At 36.6% G+C, this 18,631-nt stretch overlaps 1 protein-coding gene across 4 annotated transcripts in view; it reads right to left on the bottom strand.

Moving 5' to 3' along the window:
• The window catches only part of COL12A1 (collagen type XII alpha 1 chain), a 99,673-nt gene that overhangs the window by 37,581 nt on the left and 43,461 nt on the right, over positions 1-18,631 (bottom strand). For all 4 annotated transcript variants that reach the window (XM_050315132.1, XM_050315135.1, XM_050315136.1 and 1 more), the window contains 19 exons: positions 18,405-18,569; positions 18,072-18,218; positions 17,312-17,451; positions 15,998-16,127; positions 14,830-14,975; positions 14,438-14,567; positions 13,516-13,655; positions 12,651-12,780; positions 10,316-10,455; positions 9,904-10,036; positions 9,777-9,803; positions 9,324-9,466; positions 6,719-6,848; positions 5,797-5,936; positions 4,594-4,723; positions 3,753-3,895; positions 2,702-2,831; positions 1,691-1,833; positions 55-184 (listed from right to left, as the gene is read on the bottom strand). In XM_050315132.1, coding sequence (XP_050171089.1) covers positions 55-184; positions 1,691-1,833; positions 2,702-2,831; positions 3,753-3,895; positions 4,594-4,723; positions 5,797-5,936; positions 6,719-6,848; positions 9,324-9,466; positions 9,777-9,803; positions 9,904-10,036; positions 10,316-10,455; positions 12,651-12,780; positions 13,516-13,655; positions 14,438-14,567; positions 14,830-14,975; positions 15,998-16,127; positions 17,312-17,451; positions 18,072-18,218; positions 18,405-18,569 — 2,517 coding nt within the window. The remainder of the gene's footprint in view (positions 1-54; positions 185-1,690; positions 1,834-2,701; positions 2,832-3,752; positions 3,896-4,593; positions 4,724-5,796; positions 5,937-6,718; positions 6,849-9,323; positions 9,467-9,776; positions 9,804-9,903; positions 10,037-10,315; positions 10,456-12,650; positions 12,781-13,515; positions 13,656-14,437; positions 14,568-14,829; positions 14,976-15,997; positions 16,128-17,311; positions 17,452-18,071; positions 18,219-18,404; positions 18,570-18,631) is intronic.

Below are 18,631 nucleotides of genomic sequence, written 5' to 3'. Positions count from 1 at the left end.
TCAAGGAATATGTCTTAAATTTAAAAAAGAATACACAATACGAAAACTAGTTACCAGTTCTGCCATTTCCAGTCAGTTGTCCACCATCTCCATCTTCGTACACAGCAACAACAGTAATTTTATATGGTGTATCTGACTGTAGTGGTTGTAGTATCACATTATTTCTTATCCCAGGAACTGTTGTCTAGAACATGAAAGAAACAGAGGTAAACACACTCACAGTCTTGTAATTGATCAGTAATGACAGTTACTAGAACCCGAAATTTGTTTCGACATTTGGCACAATGTTTTTATGTCCACTGTAGAAAAAATCATTCAGGATACATTAAGGGTTATAATCTATAAACAATTATTAGTATTTGTTATTTCAAATTATAAAACACTGTGGTCAGCACAGAAAGATAAACCAAATTGACTCTTCAGTTCCAACCCTCACATGAGACTGAGGTGCTGCAGTTTTCTACCAAGATTTCAGTACTGTTCCCTTATAGAAAGGAAGAAGTCATGATGATGTGTTTGGAGACATAAAAATGAGAGGGAAAAGCTCATAAATGGCGGTGAAAGCCAAAGTTATTTCCACTACTCAGCAGTTTCATCTCTACCTTTTCATTGCCTTCTTCTTTTGGATATCACTTTTTGGCAGAAACAAGTTAGTCTGAGAAGGAAGATCTAAACATTTTGATATATAAAAATATCCCTATTATGCATCCCTGAATCTCAACTGCCTGGTACAGCCATGCACTATTGCTGCATTCTAATGAAAATGAAGTTATAATCCCAAAAGTAGTATTGCTCCATAAAGCTGCTATAAAACACTGAAACTATGGAAAGTAACTTGAGGAATCTATCTCAAAAGCATGTCCCAGTCAGCATTTCCAGTTGTTTGAGACTTGCTGTTTTTATGAATTTTCCAGTGTTTTCTGCAAAGAAGGTATGTGTTGATAAATATGTGTCCTGATTAAAAGGTCCAGTAGGGAGTTTTCAAACAGTGAATTTTCAGCATGCACTATATAATAATATACAAGCAATAACAGCATTTAAATAGCATTCTAGACATGTTACATTTTGGTTGGTGGCAGTCAGCAGGAATTCTGCCACTGACTTCTATAGGATCTGAGTCTACCTTTGCTATAAATACTCTGTGACTTATATAAGTTTCAGACTATAACTGGCAGTATCATTAAGCTGCAGGAAATGAAACGCAAACACTTAAAATTCATACCTAAACTTACAACAGCAAGTTAGATGCTGAATCAAAGTTACCATTGTTTTCTTACTAGACTTTGCCAACTCTGTTCAATTTATAAAATGCAGACTTATGTTTATTTTGTATCTTAGCACACTGACTCCATAATGAACAGAGTGTGAAGTAATAGATGGCTATTCATTGTATCGCATTTAAATTAAATGCCAGGAAGCAGATTCTGCTCATAATCTTCTGATTAATGCACAAGTCACATATTTAAGATTATTTTACACACAAATTTGATAATTAAACCATATATGTTCTGCAACTTCATCAATATAAACCCATTTCATACAAACCATGGCTTCTCAGCATTGACAATGACCAAAGAAGCCATATAGCCTGCGAAATGTACAACACATAGAACAAGTGTCTTTGGTTTTTTGTAGCCTAAAGAATGAACTGGGAACATGTCAGTGCTTGCTAAGGAATTACAGAACTTACGTATTCATCGATAGGGTCTCCCACAGTGGGTGAATAAATGATTCTGTATTGCTGAACTGGCCCATCAGCATGATCCCACTGCACAGAAAGGCTGTTGGTAGTCTCATCAAACACCCTCACATTCCTTGGACCACTGCGAGGCACTAAAGAAGGAACATACAGAAGGTTGTATGGGGCGTGATGCTTCTTGTTCAGTGTCACCCTCATCAATTCAAAAGTTGCCCTGAAGCTGAGGGCCCTTCCTGAAATCCTGAATAATTATACACAGGTAGATAAAGTCAATGATAATACAGCAGTGCCTGAAGGTCTTAAACAGAAATAAGGTCTAACTGGAGGAACTGGGGCAGTATGGAGGGGAGAGAACATCAAGGAGATGTGCAAAGTGAGCATCTACATACATTCTGCTTCTCAGACTCCTGCAGACAAGTATAACTATACCCTGTCACATCTGCAAGTTGTTTTGAATATGGGGATTTAACAGAGAAAGTAAAGAAGTAGCAAAAAATAGGTGACCTGGTATTGCCATTGACCGTTTTTGTACATATTATTTCTAAAACAAGTTTTAAAGATGCTAAGTGTAAGACAACCGAGATCCCACAAGCTAAATTGTAACAAAGAGGTGTTGGTGTTTAAGTATCTCCAGCAAAAAAACCAAACATCTGGGCAGGCTGACACATACATTACAGTGCCAAACGCAGAACATGAAGCACTTTTTTTTTTTATTGACAACTAATTTTACCCATCTTAATGTGCTATTTTTTTCCCAAATGACAAATTATTATTTATCTGTAACTGAATTTTTAAGATCAGCCTTTAAACTCCTAAGCATTCAAATCAAATCAATTATTTCACAAGTGAAAATCACATTGGGGATCACGCATGTACCACAACTGACAGAAAACATAGCAAAAGTTCCCTCGTGGCTTATATTATTTGTGACTGTAACCGACTTTATATTCAAATATCAATTTTGACACATATTTCACAACAGAAGTACTGACTGCCTCTTACATGTTCTTCCCTGTGCTTGGCTTGGATTTCCCTCTCCGTCTGCATACAGAGCTATAACATTTATTGAGTAAGCAGTGTCAGGAGTCAAGCGCTCCAGAATCACATCACGAGTGCTGCCTGGTACCACAATCTAAAATAGAAACAAAAGGCACCTATATAAATAAAGCTTCAGTTTATACCATGTCTTTTTAGAAAACAATTTGAGTGAAATACAGAAAAATTGGAAACATGACTGTGCTGCACACATCCAAGAAAAGTAATGCAAACTTAAAATAACCAAATAATATTGACAAAAATTCAATAGCAGGTGCAAAAAAGAAAGGACAAATACATAAGGAGCTCTCACTGCAAATAGAATTGTTATTTTTTACATTTTATATGAAAATAGTTCAGAAAAAAAAAGGAAACGTAGGAAGAAAAACTAAAAAAGTAAAATCTGTCACAGCCTATTAACATATAAAGGACATTAAAAATTCTCAAATTTCCTTACATAAAAACATATTCATCTGTACACGTACAATGTAGGCGTACATTTTGTGTACATTCATAGTCAAAACTTCAAAACTGCACATATCCAAGAAGTCTTCACATCTGAAGGGTAAATTTTTACCCATATGCAGACTTCACTGCTCACCAAGACCTACTTAAACACCAGTGATTTAGGGTAAGGAAATGGTTTAGTGGTAAAATCACATGAACTTGGCATCTGGTTTCATAATTAAACATTTCCTAATAAATATTTGTTATTTCCTTCTCTCTTAAAAAAAAAAAAAAAGGTTTAATTTAACTCATCTTTACCTGTAATATGTAAAGGATACTCAATTTTAAATATGCAGTTTTAAACAGGAGAGTCTTATTTCTTATGTCTCTCATTTCACCAAATTAAGCCTTTATTTACAATGGACTGAACTCCTATAGACATTGTTTTCAGCAGAGACACTCCTGGGCAGCTAGTTGGCCTGAGTTTATCAGTTTATTTTTTTACACACATTGAAGGAAGCAATATTCTCCACATACTTTTGACGAATAGTATAAAAACTAAATTACTTACAGATTCTGATGGCCTTGGGCCAGTCAGTGGAGCATAATTAATTCTGTATTGCTGTACTGGACCTGGAGCAGATTCCCAACGGACATTCATGCTGTTTGGCGTGGGATTGTAAACGTGAACATTTCTTGGTGTTCCTCTCTCCACTAGACCAAGGATAATTTGAGTTTTACAAAGTTGCTTATTTAAGTTATATTTCTATTTGAATTTACAAATTCAGAAGCTCAAAGGAAGATGAAAAGCACATCAGCCCAAGATAAACACCTTACTTTTGTTAACTCCTATAAATTTAAGAATCTCAGTGATTAGTCTTCCCAAACCTACGTGCCAGGCAGTTAAGTACATGTTTATACTGCAAATTGAAAGTAGGATCGTAACACTTTGTTATCGTGTTGTTCATCAGACATGCCTGAAAAGTAGATACAAACTACACATTTTAGCTCATGCTGACATTAGGAGCTCAAACTTCCCAGGAAATTTTAAGTACTAGTATGGACATTAGCATGGATTAAGACCAATATTTGGTGTTTGTTCACCAGTATTGCTACTGGCACTACAATTGAAATTTTACTATTCTGTGAAGTAAACAGTAAATTCACAACTTAGGAGCTGAGCTTGCCTGAGATAAATGGACTGAAAGCCTCCATACAAATAAGCAAAGAAAACTAAGTTACACAGCTGCAACCATAACCAAGATGGTAAACAGTTTTTGCATTTGTGGGTTTTTTGTGTTTTAGCTTTGGAGAAAATAAAATTCCACTTCTGATGTAAAATCAATTTCTAATGATTGGAGCCACTCACCAAAAAATCCTAACATTTTTCTGAAAAAGGCTGTTTTACTTACAAGTTCTTCCAGTGACAGAGACACGTCCACCATCCCCCTCTGGGAAAACTGGAACCACAGTTACAGTGTAAGGTGTGTTGGGTTCAAGAGTCCTTAGGATGACATAGTTTGTGTTTCCTGGTACTGTGGTCTACAAATTTAAAAACAAAGGTAGAGGCATGACACTTACATAAATATGTAAAAAAAAAGTGTAAGCTTTTTTTGTTTCTCACTTAGTCCTCTACCACATCTCATTTCCAGACTGGATGCGATAATAACTACAAAAGGTGAAGCTTAAAGCAACAGGGCTCATGGTATCTATCCTCTATTTTACAATCCCTTACAGCTATCTTCACTTTTGGGTCCAGATCCTGTTCTGCTAATAATAGTAGCAGAATCTGCAGTGATCTCTTTAATGACTACTATTTAGCATCTCAGAGGCAGTCACTTTCTAAATTAAAAAACAAACAAACAAACAAAAATCAAAACCAAAAACCAACCAAACAAACAAAAAACCACAAAAAAACCCACCAACACTTTATGTTACACCACAACATGCTAATCACTTCTTGTCATGAGCAGCTCATGTTAGAAAATAAAACTCCACTGCATTTAAGCATATTTGTCATCAGTAGCACTCTAGATGCTATTGAAACAGTGGCAATTCATGTACCACTTATTTCATGGGCACATTAAATTGCACAGATGTAGAAGAAGCAGCACAATTGGGAAATAATATTTCACAGTCTGGAGTAAGGGTTCCTATTTCCATGAATTTTTTTAGCTCTTTAGCAGTTAAGTAATTTCAGGAGATTGGAATGCGGATTTTTCTGCTTTCACAAATATCATTGCAGCTGACTGTCTACAGTTACATAACTTTTTAGCAGTAAAAATGCATAGAAATAAGTTCTGCTAACTTTAGCACCTTTTGTACACCCTGAAGTCAGCTTTGCATTCACACACACTGCCCTAAGAATAAACAAACAAAAACTTGTGTGTGCTAAGAACTAATTTCTAATGGTCTATTGTATATTGTATAATATCAAACATCTGTAATACATATGGGAATAACTGAACTTCATGAAGATTTTCTCCAGGGTAGCCATGAACAGAAAAAAAGCCAGTGAATAGGCAAACAAGACCCACTTCACTCAGCAGCATTTCTCTGACCAGCACCATGAGCTGTAGGTTAGGCAGTTAGTGAGATCCACACGAAGAATTTACCATTTCTTCAGCACCTCCAGCTGTAGGTCCATAAAACACTTTATACTGGCGAGGACTTCCTTCTGCATGATCCCATCGAACATTCAGAGTACTGGTGGTTGGGTCATAAACTACCAAGTTCTTCACAGTAGTGAGAGGTTCTGAAACAGATCAATGAGTTGTCAGAAATGTGTAACCATATTCTCTCACCTGTGCTGTAAAGTTTCATTAGGAAATTTAAAAACCAAGAGGTTTAGTGGTTTATGTTAAATGTTATTTGTCTTCAATAATCAGAACACATCAGCCCCATCAACCAGAATAAGCAATGTTAAATGTAGTAAAAGAAATTTATTTCTGGATGTTATTTTAGAATTGTGTAATGACACAATTAGGATTTTTTCTTCATTTCTCACCGAACACATTGATGTGTCTGACTTTCCATTGCAAGCTCATTATTAAATTATGTACAAGTGGATTAATAAATTTATATTTAAATAATTAATTAAATACAGTGAAATGGTTTTTATGCCTGGAGTGTCTTTGACAGAAAATAACTCAGTGATTTCTATAGCAGGATCAAAACAGTGCATCAGTCTCTGAACTAAAGGTGCTTAACAGCACACATATGAGAGTTATATGCCTTCTGATGCTTTAAGGTGTTTACTAAATTGTGGCATAAAACAATTAAAAAATTTAAATGAGGAAAACGTTCCTCATTGCAACATTAGGGTTTCTCTCAGCCTTAAAAGCCAGGCATCCAGTCTGAGGTAGTGGTCCAGTGGTACAGCCAGTAGACAGGTCTTCTTACTTTAGATATTTGAAACACACCAAAGGACAAATACAGATGGGATTCATTTCACCACAGGAAATTTTTCGATGCTAATTTGAAAAGCAGTACATCAATATTGTTTTGCACCTAATGAGATCTGAAGAAGTTACTTACTTGTTCTGCCTCGTCCTGTAATTCGTCCCCCTTCACCATCCACATACATTGACGACACAGTAATAGCATATGGTGTGTCAGGCTGCAGCTTCTGTATCACCACACTGTTCTGCCGCCCTCCAACCATAGTCTTCAGCAAAACAAAAGGAAAACATTAAAATACCCTTTACACTTCCTCTTTTGTGCTTACTGCTATAGTGCAGAATATAAGCATTTGATGCAGAGTAGAAAACACTATGATGTATCATATGTTGAAATGCTCTTGTGACTGACACTGAGAGTAGACACTGAACAGCAAAAATATTTAATACATATTCTTAGCAAGTTTAGACACAAAGCCACTATTCATTAAAATCTGCACACTTGCATATAACCACAATTATATGTCAACTGCCAGTTCTTTACCAGCACAAACTATATTGTAAATTACTATATCCTATTGAAATCAATCAGAGTCTTTTATTAATTATGATAGACCTCTCATTTGGGCTCTTTATGCTCCATTCTCAGGTAGAATAAATTCCTGTAGATCTTTAACGTACATTAGATACAATATCAACATTGTCTCTTCTTGATTTCAAAAATTTTACAGCATGACACTTCAGCTTCTGAAACATCTTTGTTAAGACTCTATCATCTTTCACTCCGATTTTTATTTTACATATAATCTTGTGATCATAATCTTCACCGAGTAAAAGATTTAAAGTGCACTTAGGATAACACTTAGATCTTAAACATCTGAGAATCATGAGCTTTTTGGCTTTTAATAGTGAGTAATTACACTTGCTCAAGAGCATCCTTTGTAGATCTAAGACCACCTGCACCTTTTCAAAGCCTATTCAACTAATGTGTTTGTCATAACAAGCATCTGATGATGAAGAACTGAAAAGGAGCAAGCATTTATATATCTTCACATTTCACAAAAGTAGAATATTTTAATTTACAAGCAAATTTTTTTTTGTCCTCAAGTACAAAGCTCTTTTCAAAGAATAAATACTTTTATTATCCCATCATGGCTGCCTCTCCATTTTAGTATCTGTTTGCCTTTCAGAATCTGACCCAAAATGATCATTATGGTCTCTGCAGTTTGGTGTGCAGTTTCGCAGAGCTGTCTTCAAATCATCCATGCTTCATCTTGGTGCTGAGGCCATTAAATGTCAGACAGAGCAATAAAAACCCTCCAGAAATTCTATTTTAACTACTTTGTTGTGGACAGCTCTACTGCCTACTCAGTAACTACATGTTAATCAAATAGTCCACTAAAAAAAAGCAGACAAGGAATTATGACCATATAACAGAGTTATTTGCAGACAGACATTAAATGCCATGAATAGAGGATGAGTGTTCTGTGGGCTCTCCTCAAAAAGAGGTGTTTTCTCCGACTGCCACTGCTGGACTCTATCCAGTTGTGAATAATTAAGTTTATTAACTATATTCTTTGCACAAATTTCAACAGAATGCTCATAATTTTCTTTTAATTCCAGTGCCAGCAATTAATTACAGATATTAATTAACCTCACTGTTGTTCCTTATTCTTCTAGTGATTTTTCCCTGAACTTGCATTAAACTGCTCAAATTCATTCAATAGTTCAATTGCCTCAACTCAAATGCATGTTGTTCAGAAGACAGTTAAAATGGATGTGTAAGTGTCCAATTGATTCTAAAGTAAATATTCCTCGATACACTTCTGAACATGTGTGATCTCCAATTACAGGGGCAAACTAAATGAGCGTGTTTCTCATCTGAAACTGTTCCTCTGAGTCATTTGGCAGTAACCACAACAGCCTCCCACTGCGGGGCATTTTTAAGTAGCACACATTTCTGATAAACAGGCTGACTGAATTACCATTCCCAGGCTGTGCTGCGTAGGCTGCCAGTAGTCAACACAGCTCTTGCTGACGACACAGGGAAGGCTGGCTGACCATACAGTACTGGCTCTCCATATCATTACAGTTGCTCAATCACATTAAAAGAGTCTCAAATACCTTAAACTCTTCCCTAGCATATGTTTTGTGTGGATTTTTTTTTTTTTTTTTGCAACTGTTACTTCTGGGTGGTTTTTCTGACCCAAGAGTGGTGAGAGACAGTCTCAGCTATTCAACTGAACAGCATGTGCCATGGCAAAGTCTTCTGATAGCACATGAACCACACCATGAAAACAACTGAAAATTCTGGACTACGAAAGTAGCCATGGTAGTTCATATTACTGATCATTGTGATAAGTATATCTGTGATTTATAGTCTTACATGCTGCTTGACTTATTCCTCAACACATTTTAACTTTATTATAGTTATATCTAGAGATATATATTGATGACATGACCTTAAAGGTCTTTTCCAACCTAAGCAATTCTATGACTCTGTGACTTTCAAGAAAACAGGATGCATCCAAAGTAATTGCTGCTCCATGAAGAGCATTCTAACTTGGATTTGAAAGGGGAGAAACAAAAAGGTGGGAGTATATACTGTTTCACTATAAATAGAAATTTTCACCTAAAAAGTGATTAAAATATACAATATTGTGCTTTGAAAAGAAATTTTTCTAATGGATTTGAAGAAGGTTGCATTTAACATTGTAAAACTATAGCACTACAAAATTAGTTACCGACTGTTCAGGGGCATCCCCACTGATAGGCTGGTAAATGATCCTGTATCTCTGCACTCGACCACTGGCAGGATCCCATTTCACAGTCAAACTGTGTGAAGTTGCATTGTACACCTGAAGGTTTCGTGGGCCACTCTTTGGGGCTAAGAAGTGCAATAAAGAAAATAATAAATATGTAATTCACCAAAAATCAGGGACAAACACTTCATTCATACTTTTAGGGCTGCATGACTGCCTGATCAAGAGCAGAATGTATTAAGTACAAGAGAACATAAACTGTAATGTTTGTAAAATAATAAACATGTGGTAATCTAGTGTTTAGTATTCTTCCAAATACACAATAATATTTATTAAATGATCTCAGCTTTTTAATGTCAACATTTCTCACAGTTTAGAAAAAGACAGCTATGGGTTTTCCCTAATAATATGATACGTGGAAATTCAGATCCTTACCTTGTGTTGTGATAGGCACCAAGGGTACTAGAAAAAAGTAGAAAGAATTTTCAGAATTCTTGTATGAATATGCTTTCTGTTTTAATAACTATGAATAACAACATGCAGAATCCCTTTATTTACTTACATGTTCGTTCACTGCCAATGAGCTCATCACTTTCTGATTCATCAGGATAGATGGCAGTAACTGAGATATCATATAATGTATCTGGATTCAAATTTTCAAAGACCAAACTATTCTCATCCCCATTTAAGATAGTCTTGTGGAGAAATTAAAAAAAAAGGAAAAAATAAATAAACAAAACCAAAACAAACAAAACAGACAAATAAAAAGTGGGATATAACTGAGTAACTTTTTACTCAGTAACATCACTGAAACTGGCTCTAAGTATGTGTTCTACACCTTCTGACTGAATTTCCACTATGTACAACAGGAGGGCTTGTAATTTATAGGCCATTTATCAATAACATTTCTGATTTTAAAAATATACTCTCTGAGAAACTGTCCATGGAATGTTATGGTGGCTGTCTATTCTTACCTCCTGTTTTTCTGATCTTCCATAGGGTCCCCAGGTTATTCTATACAGAGAGACATCTGGAGCTCCATGATCCCAAGTGCCTCTAAAACTATTTGTGGTTATATCTGTGATTCTGAGATTGACTGGTGCTGGCACAGGCTCTATTATGAGAAAAGAACAAGTATTCCACAAAATAAATGCAGTTAAACAAAGCAATTACTCAGACAAAGAATTTAGAACATTATGTAGGAGATTCATCTCTCAGTTAGCATGCTTTTAATGACTGTGGATAACCCAGTCCACCTGCACTAAGCAAATCATCCTTCATCCTTCATAAGGCCATATCACCAGGTCACATCACCTGATAAAACAGACACAGCTCTACCGACCTCAGCAGAGATCACAACTCACATGCCTACTCACAACAACTGAAGTCCTAGCTCTTACATTTTGGAGTTAGGAGTGATTATTAACTTCCATAGGCAGAGCTCAAGCTCCTGCATGAGTTCTTCCCAAATCTTAAAATTCTTTACACAAGCTAAATAAGACATGACTGAATTACACCATTTATTTAAAAGGAATTCACAGAGGTTAACTGTAGGTTAAGGAAGCAAAATATAATATAGCCACTGGGAAGAAATATGCAAACAGGTAAAACCAGAGAATTAAACTAAAAATAATTTCTTTGGCAAGTTTTCCTCTTCTTTCCTTACACACACATTCACACAAAACCACAGCTATAGAGAGAGAGTAGCCCAACAGCAAGCACAAAATCTCACAAACTTTTTTAAATATATCAGGCTACAAAAAATTCAGAAGAAAAAAGAGAGTGTATAAATATTTTTTCTCTTCTTTTTCATATCAGATTGAGGGCAGTGACAAGATAACATTGCTCATTTCTATTGTAGCTCTTCTGGTTAACTACCTTCCTAAATCATAAGCCTAGATCAGGCAGGATGAGAGTTTCTTTGACACCCGCTTTCTCCATTCAGTCTGTCACCTCTCTTGTACGGAAATCAGCTCTTACAGTTTGTTCAACTCCATTTCCTTGCCTCTATTTGTTGAAGTACTGCCCTAGTTACAAGGGCTGGGAACAGTTTATCACTATGCAGCTATAACCAAAACTGTGTATTCTAAATCCTCCACGTAATTTCTGATGGACTGTTAATAAATGGATTGTTTGCAGCTGCTTCCTAGGGCACACTTGACACTTCACGATACAAGCTGGATGTTAAAAAAAACTGTGGGAGGCAGGAGAGTGTTTCTTTGTCTTTGAAGGAATGACTCAGCTGTGATAACTCCCCTCTGGAAAAGCATTAACACTTTCACACCCCGCCTGAGGGGTCATCTCTGCTAATAGTCCACAATGATTGGCATAATAGGCAGGTGCAACATCTCGAACATCAAAGATTCCAAAAATATGCCATGACTCACAGAGTTCTATCACCCACTGTGAAACTCCCCGGCCTGGGGTAGGTACTGGGTATTCCCACCTGAGCTTGAGCATGTATAATGGTTTTGGGACTTCTGGTACTAGTCGTTGGATCCCGAGGAGGATCAAAACTTCAACAGGACTGTGACTTCCCCTCTCGACAAGGGGGGGATTATTATGCGATCATTATTTAACAGAACTGCAACCATCATCTGGACCAACGGGTTTTCTTTTCCTTTTACTTTACACCCAAGGGGCCATGTGGTGCTCAACACAGGGGCTGATGAACACTGTTCTGTTCTTGGCCCAGGGTACTGGGTTATACACCTGTCTTTGGGGGGTTAAAACCAATTTTTTTCTGTATCAGTGTATTTATTGTAAATTGTAATTCTGACTTGTAACCTCTTTTGAGTTGGGTTCATTTCTCCCGCCTGTTTGCTTTTAAACCAGCACAGGTACTCAAATACTGCCTTGATGATTCTCCAGAAGTAGAGATGGGTTTCGCATTCCGTGATGCAAAAACTCTCTTGGATCACAAGCAAGATTATGTCTCTCTAATCCTCTAGCATATGGCGCAGTTTCCTACTCACTTTCCTAGATTCCTGTAAAGATTTGCTAAACCTTTCCTCTGTTTTTATATTTTCTTACTCATTCTACACTACACTTCTCCTTCAGCTTCTAAACAGAAATAGTTGCACTTGAGTTGCTCTGTCACCTCTCTGCAGACTGCAGTCTCAGTGTTTACTGCAGTGGGAACTGGAATCTAAGATTCCTGGGGTTTATTAAATTGAAAATAATGCTACAAATGCAAGAAAAATTTTTCTCAGATTAAATGACAGATCCACGTAACGTAGTGCAACATGCATAACTTTATTAGAACATAAAGCAAAAACCACCACAATAATGATTAGTAGGAATACTTACGAGTGACAGCTTCTGCTTTTGTTGGCAGGGATTCTCCTTCATCGTATACAGCAACAACATGCACATTGTACAGTGTTTGGGAGGAAAGGTCAGAGAGAGTAGTGCTGGTTTTGAGTCTGTCAATTTCCACCTAAGAATAAAAATAGTGACTTAAGAATTGTAAATTGCTCTGACTCTGAATCTGATTTAATGCCAGAAATTCCTGTACTGAAAAAGGAAAACTATTCTGCTCTAAGTTTTACCATTTACCCCTAAATTTACACCTGAGTACTGAGGGCTATCTACTAACTCCCTTGCAAAGCATATTATATCAGATACATGTAGTACTTGTGGATCATTCACAGCTTCGTTCTTTTGGAAACAAGGATGCAGGCTGAAACTTTAAAAAAATTCTCATTTCCTTATAAAAACACCTTTAATCCTCCAAGAGCTGATTCATGTTGAGTAGTGTAGACAAGGAAAGTTTGTACCTAACTACAAGACATCTCCAACAATGCTCACACATGTTCTGACAGTCGACAAAGGGGCTAACATACCTTTATTCCACAATCCTGTCCTTTTAATTGTAAGCTGTTCTTAGACCTTGGCAAAGTGACACTTAACCAGACAGCAGAAATGGCTGTTTACCAAAGCACAGGAAAATTCTCCAGTCATTCCCTCTGGAGGAGGAGGAAGAAGGGAGTACCCAAAGAAATCCATCTCGTGCTTATTCCATTTCCAAGGAATCAATACCCTTTCCTGACTGCAATCACCATGAACTGATGCTCTTTACTCTTGGTGGTGGGTTATAATACTACTCTTACTATTATGTTAGTAACCTAGCTCCTGGAAATAAAACTCTGTCTTAGTACTTTCAAGAATTTACCTCCTTTACATCAGCATCATCAGCTATTTTGTATCTTAGGATGTATTTTCGAACTTTCCCTGGGGCAGGATCCCAACGGACATTCATTCTGCTGTGAGTAACATCCTGAATTGTTAAGCCTCTGGGTCCTGGCAAAGGTACTGCAAAAACAGTAGTAAGTGAAAATGCTATTCATGGCAGAGGTATAGGTCTCTCACAGATGTAAGCAAATGCTTTTCATGTCTTCCACTGAAATGGAGGCATTCACTTTCTCAGAAGTTCATTGTCCTTGCCATTAGATGAGACAATTTAGGAACTCATTGTCCCAGTAATGAGCAAAACAGCTATAAACTATGTAGCTTCACATTGGTAAATGATGAGCACAATACTTTTAGAAGTATTAGGGTTTAAAATCATAACTTTTAGTGACAATAGCCACTTTTCATGTACGGTTAAGGGTTTAAAATTTTTTAAGGACACACAAATAAGCATACTGCATGCATCTAGCCCAGAAAGATGCCCCCACCAATAGGAAATATTTAAGGAAAGGTATAAAAAAGGAAGCCATATTTAAATCAATTTTTTTCTTGATATGGCATGTTTCTTTGTTATTTTCAACACTTCAGAGAACGTCTGAATTTGGGAACAAGGTTTCTAAGTCAATGTAAGCAAAATTTAGGCCTTTTAAAAATACTATGACCACAAGATTTTCAAGCCAACTTCCTTCATTATTCAACAAAAAAATTGTTTTGTTCCTCTTTTAATAGTTGGACCCTTTGCATTGAAATTGCCTTGAGATCTTTGAGAAATGAATGTGTTAGCAAATGCATAAAACATGGTTAAGATGGTCTTCTAAACAAAACAGAATATATAAAAACTCCCACATGAAATAAAATTAAATGTTGCTGAAGCAATAACAAAGCAAAAATCAAGATGTCCATACATGTCACTTCCTGGGTGGTGAGTGGGTCACTGGTGATATCACCAAACATTACGTAAGCTATTAAAGTGTACTCAGTGTTGGGGATGAGATCTACCAGCTGCACCTCATTCACTGATGGTCCAACACGCATCTGCACATGAAAAGTAACACACCATGTTTAAAAACTGAAGAAAGCAATGGCAGAAAAGCAAGCAATGATTTAACTTCAAGAGAATTTTGTTTGTGAGATTCACAGTATATTTACAGCTTCCTGACTGATGTAATTGTATACAATATCTTTGTAAGTTCACTGCACTTCAAAATTACGTGCCAGTCTTTTGGCTATGATAGTCTTACAGTTTTTCTTAATTTACTCTTGGTAGAGTATAGGAAGTGAAGACAAATTCTCTCACCTCTTTCTCCGTGGCTGGGACTGTGGCATTCACAGGTTCATATGTTAACAAATAACCAGTAGCTCCATTGAGAGGTTCCCATCTCACTCGCATGTAGGTTGATCCAATATCATAAACATTCAAGTTTCTAACTGAAGAGATTGGCACTGTCAAACAAAAAATATATATTATTTCTTTCATCTTCTTGATATTTTATACCACAGGTAGTACCACTGAGAATATTGCACACGGCTATTAAGGTACATTATGGGTAGCAGAAAGGCAATCTGCAAGCACTGGTATTTTAAGTGGTTCTTAGTTTAAGAATGAAGTAATGGCTACCCAATTTTGAATGTGTCTGCAGATTTGTTATATACACAGTTAAAACTCTTACAAGGCTGCACTTGGACGCTTTAATATTCTAATCAGCAACATTAACTCACATGAATGCTCTAATGTGAAACAACACAATTGTTTTGGGATCTGTACAAAAATGATATTTTCTCCTTTCTTCTTGTTTTCTGTATTTCTCTAATTATTAAATAAACATGGAAAACTCCAGCAGACTTCATAAAAATTATGCACATATTTTTAAGGGTATATGGTAAGCCTAATACAAAACAAAGAAGGGAAATGAACAGCAAACAATCAATACTATTAGAGGCGGAAAAGTCACCCAATGTTGCCTTCAGCATAAATATACCTAAAATCAATAATGTAGACAACTCATAGTAAAAACATGGCTAAGTTATATCTCATAGAAGTGGTACAACTCTGTTGAATTGTTTTTTGCTAATTATAAATCATTTCTATAGTATTGTCTGATAGTATCAGGAATTAATTACCTAGCATAAAAATACAGGAGTATACATTTGTATATGATCAGATTTCAGTAATTTTTAAACTTTGTCTTGTAATTCATGTCTGTTGTTCTACTTTTGTACAGCATGCTTTATGAGCCTGGAAAGAAGATGAAACAAACATTTTCTACCACATTGCAGTTTCACTTTGCTGAAGTTTTCCAGACAAGATCTGAACAACCAGTGTAACACAACACAGTTGAGTCATTCAAATTAAAAATTTTGTTTCTGCTAAGAAGAAAGCCCATAGTGCTAAAAGTTCTACTGGATAGTTCCCCAGGTGCCATACTGGCTGTTAACATGTTATTCAAGATCCATGTCTAACTTACAAGTTGTTTCCCTGCCGATCAGAGGTTCACTGCTTTCATCTTCTACCACAGAGAACACATTAACAACATATTCTGTTTCAGGATGCAGATCTTTCAGAACTGTTGTTGTTTCCATCCTACTTACATAAAACTACATAAAAGAAAAGCAACGTTAACAACTGTACAACAAATATATTTGCAGCCTTATCTCTAAGAAAAACAATCATTCCTTGTGGAACTCTTTAGAAATCAATGGTAAGGAGCTAGAGTAAAGTTTGGTCTTAATCTTCTGCGTATTTTGTCTGACCATATAGCACTATTTTTGGTAACCAAGCTGTAGGTAAATCTCAGACAGACACTTGTCTCAAATGGATCTGGATATATTTAGCATCACTTACTGTGCATTCTGCTTTCACACATGATTTACAATTCTATATTACTAAACAGCATAAATTACTTAACACCAGGGATAGGTGTTACCACTTCGGAGTAAAAGTTTCAGACTGTGCTGGTTACAGCACATGGTAACACCTTGAAGAACAGAAATGCCAGGAAGCAGTCAATCTGCAAGGTCAGTGTACACTGTATTGACAGCTCCAACTTTAATCAAAGGCCAAATCCTGAGGTCATGATTTACTAAGATTAAACTCTCCATGAATAAAGAGTCCCCATGAGTCTCCTGAGTTTAGATTTAAAAGTAACATTCAGAGATGAAAAGTTCAGAGTTAGGTACAGAGAGGTGCCTAACTTCATTCTCCCAAATATTTCATTCTCCTAAATGCTATTCTGCCTGGTTGAAGAGAGTGATGAGCAATTCGGATTGCCTACAATCAATGGTTGTGAGTCACTGACTCTTTGTGTAGAGAAGTAATAACCATAAGTTTGATCCTGTGCATTAAATAGTTTAGAATACATACTTAGGCACAAAGTACCATCACACAGTGTTAATCTAAGCATGTCTTTATCACCTACTCTCTTTTTTTCTATTAACAAGAAAGTTTATTACATTATGGCCAGAAAATTGCTGGTACAGAATATTTAAACCAATACAGGACAGTGGAACAGGAACAGAAAGGAATTACGAGAAACAGCAGCCAACTGTTTTGAAGATGTACATTTTACTCCTTGATTCATGGTAATAAAAACAACCAAAGTTATATTTATGCTCCTATTTTTTGTAATTTTTTTGGTATCATTTACCAAGGCATTATATCCTTGACCTTGGGAGCCTTTTTTTCATTTACTGTTATATTATACACAGCACAAACTACAGAATGATACTACCACGATATGGAAGTCCAAGGTTATTATGGACAATGTCAAAGATGAACTAACCTGTTGAGGGCTACCTCCAGAGGTAGGGTAATATTCAACTCTGTATCTATCAACACTCTCAGGAGGTGGACTCCATCTCAGTCTGAAAGAACGAGGTGTCACCTCTGAAATTACTAGGTTAGAGGGAGGTGGCAAATCACCTACAAGTGGAAGCAAATTAAAAAAAATAATTCTTTTATCTTGTATCACCAAGGAGAAAAAAAACCACTTTAAGTAGTTGCTTATGTTTCTGTTTTCTCAGGAATTCTTAAAACAACTTCATGAAGAGATAGCTCACCATCACACTCTCAAGACCAAAAAAGCTCCCTGTAATTCCTATTCCACCTTCAACGCCAACATTTCACTGGAGAACCATCAGTTAACATTACTGTTTTTCCACTCTCAGCTTTGCTTTTGGGCTGTCAGACATAAACACTTGAAAAAAGCAGGGCTGCTGAAATTTTCCTCATTGGAGGAGTATCATCAAGGAACCTGCCACAATGGCAAAAAGCTGACACGCTAAGAAACAAGCTTCATGATTCTGGGAAAGAAAGAAGGCACATCCAGCCATGTCATGCTGTGTGAGGCATAACACAGTCATTGTTGAAAGGAAAGGAAGAACCCCTGAAGGGTTGTCCAGGTGGTCTGCACAACTTCCTCACACCAGCAGCTGAGAAAACAGCCCAGGGCTACATAGTGTTCCCAATAAGTAATAAAAAGGAATTGGCAGTGCAAACATGTAAATGGAAGAAGGATGAAATAGACTGAAAATGTGATGTACCTGGGCCTTTCACACTGTTACACAGATTCGTGGTTACATCATCAACAATGTTAGCCAGGAGGGAGAAATCTGCAACGTTGTAAGCATGGATATCATCTGGATCCGTTGCAATCTGCTTCAATTCATTTTCATCTGCATTTTTAATACCTTACAGATAAGACAGGAAAGTAAAGCTTGTTAGACATTATGGCCATGAAGCACAGTACCATGAACTTGAGTACCTAAACACATTCTTTACCCTTTGAGGTACTTAAGTATGTGGTCACTTCTCTATGCATTTAGTAGATGGGCAGGAGGAGGTTGCTGCAGGCCATCTCCTCATATAATACTTACCAATTGCATACAGTTCCACTCCCTCATCTCTGAGTTTTCTTGAAGGGGTGACTACATCATCTTGTGATTTGCCATCGGTGATGAGAACACCAATTTTGCGAGCTCTGGGCCTTAAGCCTGCATTTTGCCTGAAGTTGTTTTTTAAGATGAAATCCAAGGCCATTCCTAGCATGATACAAAGAACGTAACCATCACTATAACCTATTTCCATATAGTAGTTTCTGGTA

This window comes from Myiozetetes cayanensis, unplaced genomic scaffold (assembly GCF_022539395.1).
Source record: "Myiozetetes cayanensis isolate MyiCay16 unplaced genomic scaffold, myiCay2020 scf2-11, whole genome shotgun sequence".
In the NCBI taxonomy this organism is placed as follows: domain Eukaryota; kingdom Metazoa; phylum Chordata; class Aves; order Passeriformes; family Tyrannidae; genus Myiozetetes; species Myiozetetes cayanensis.
Note: the sequence above shows the minus strand (reverse complement) of the source record. Positions and strands in the feature narration are given on the sequence as shown.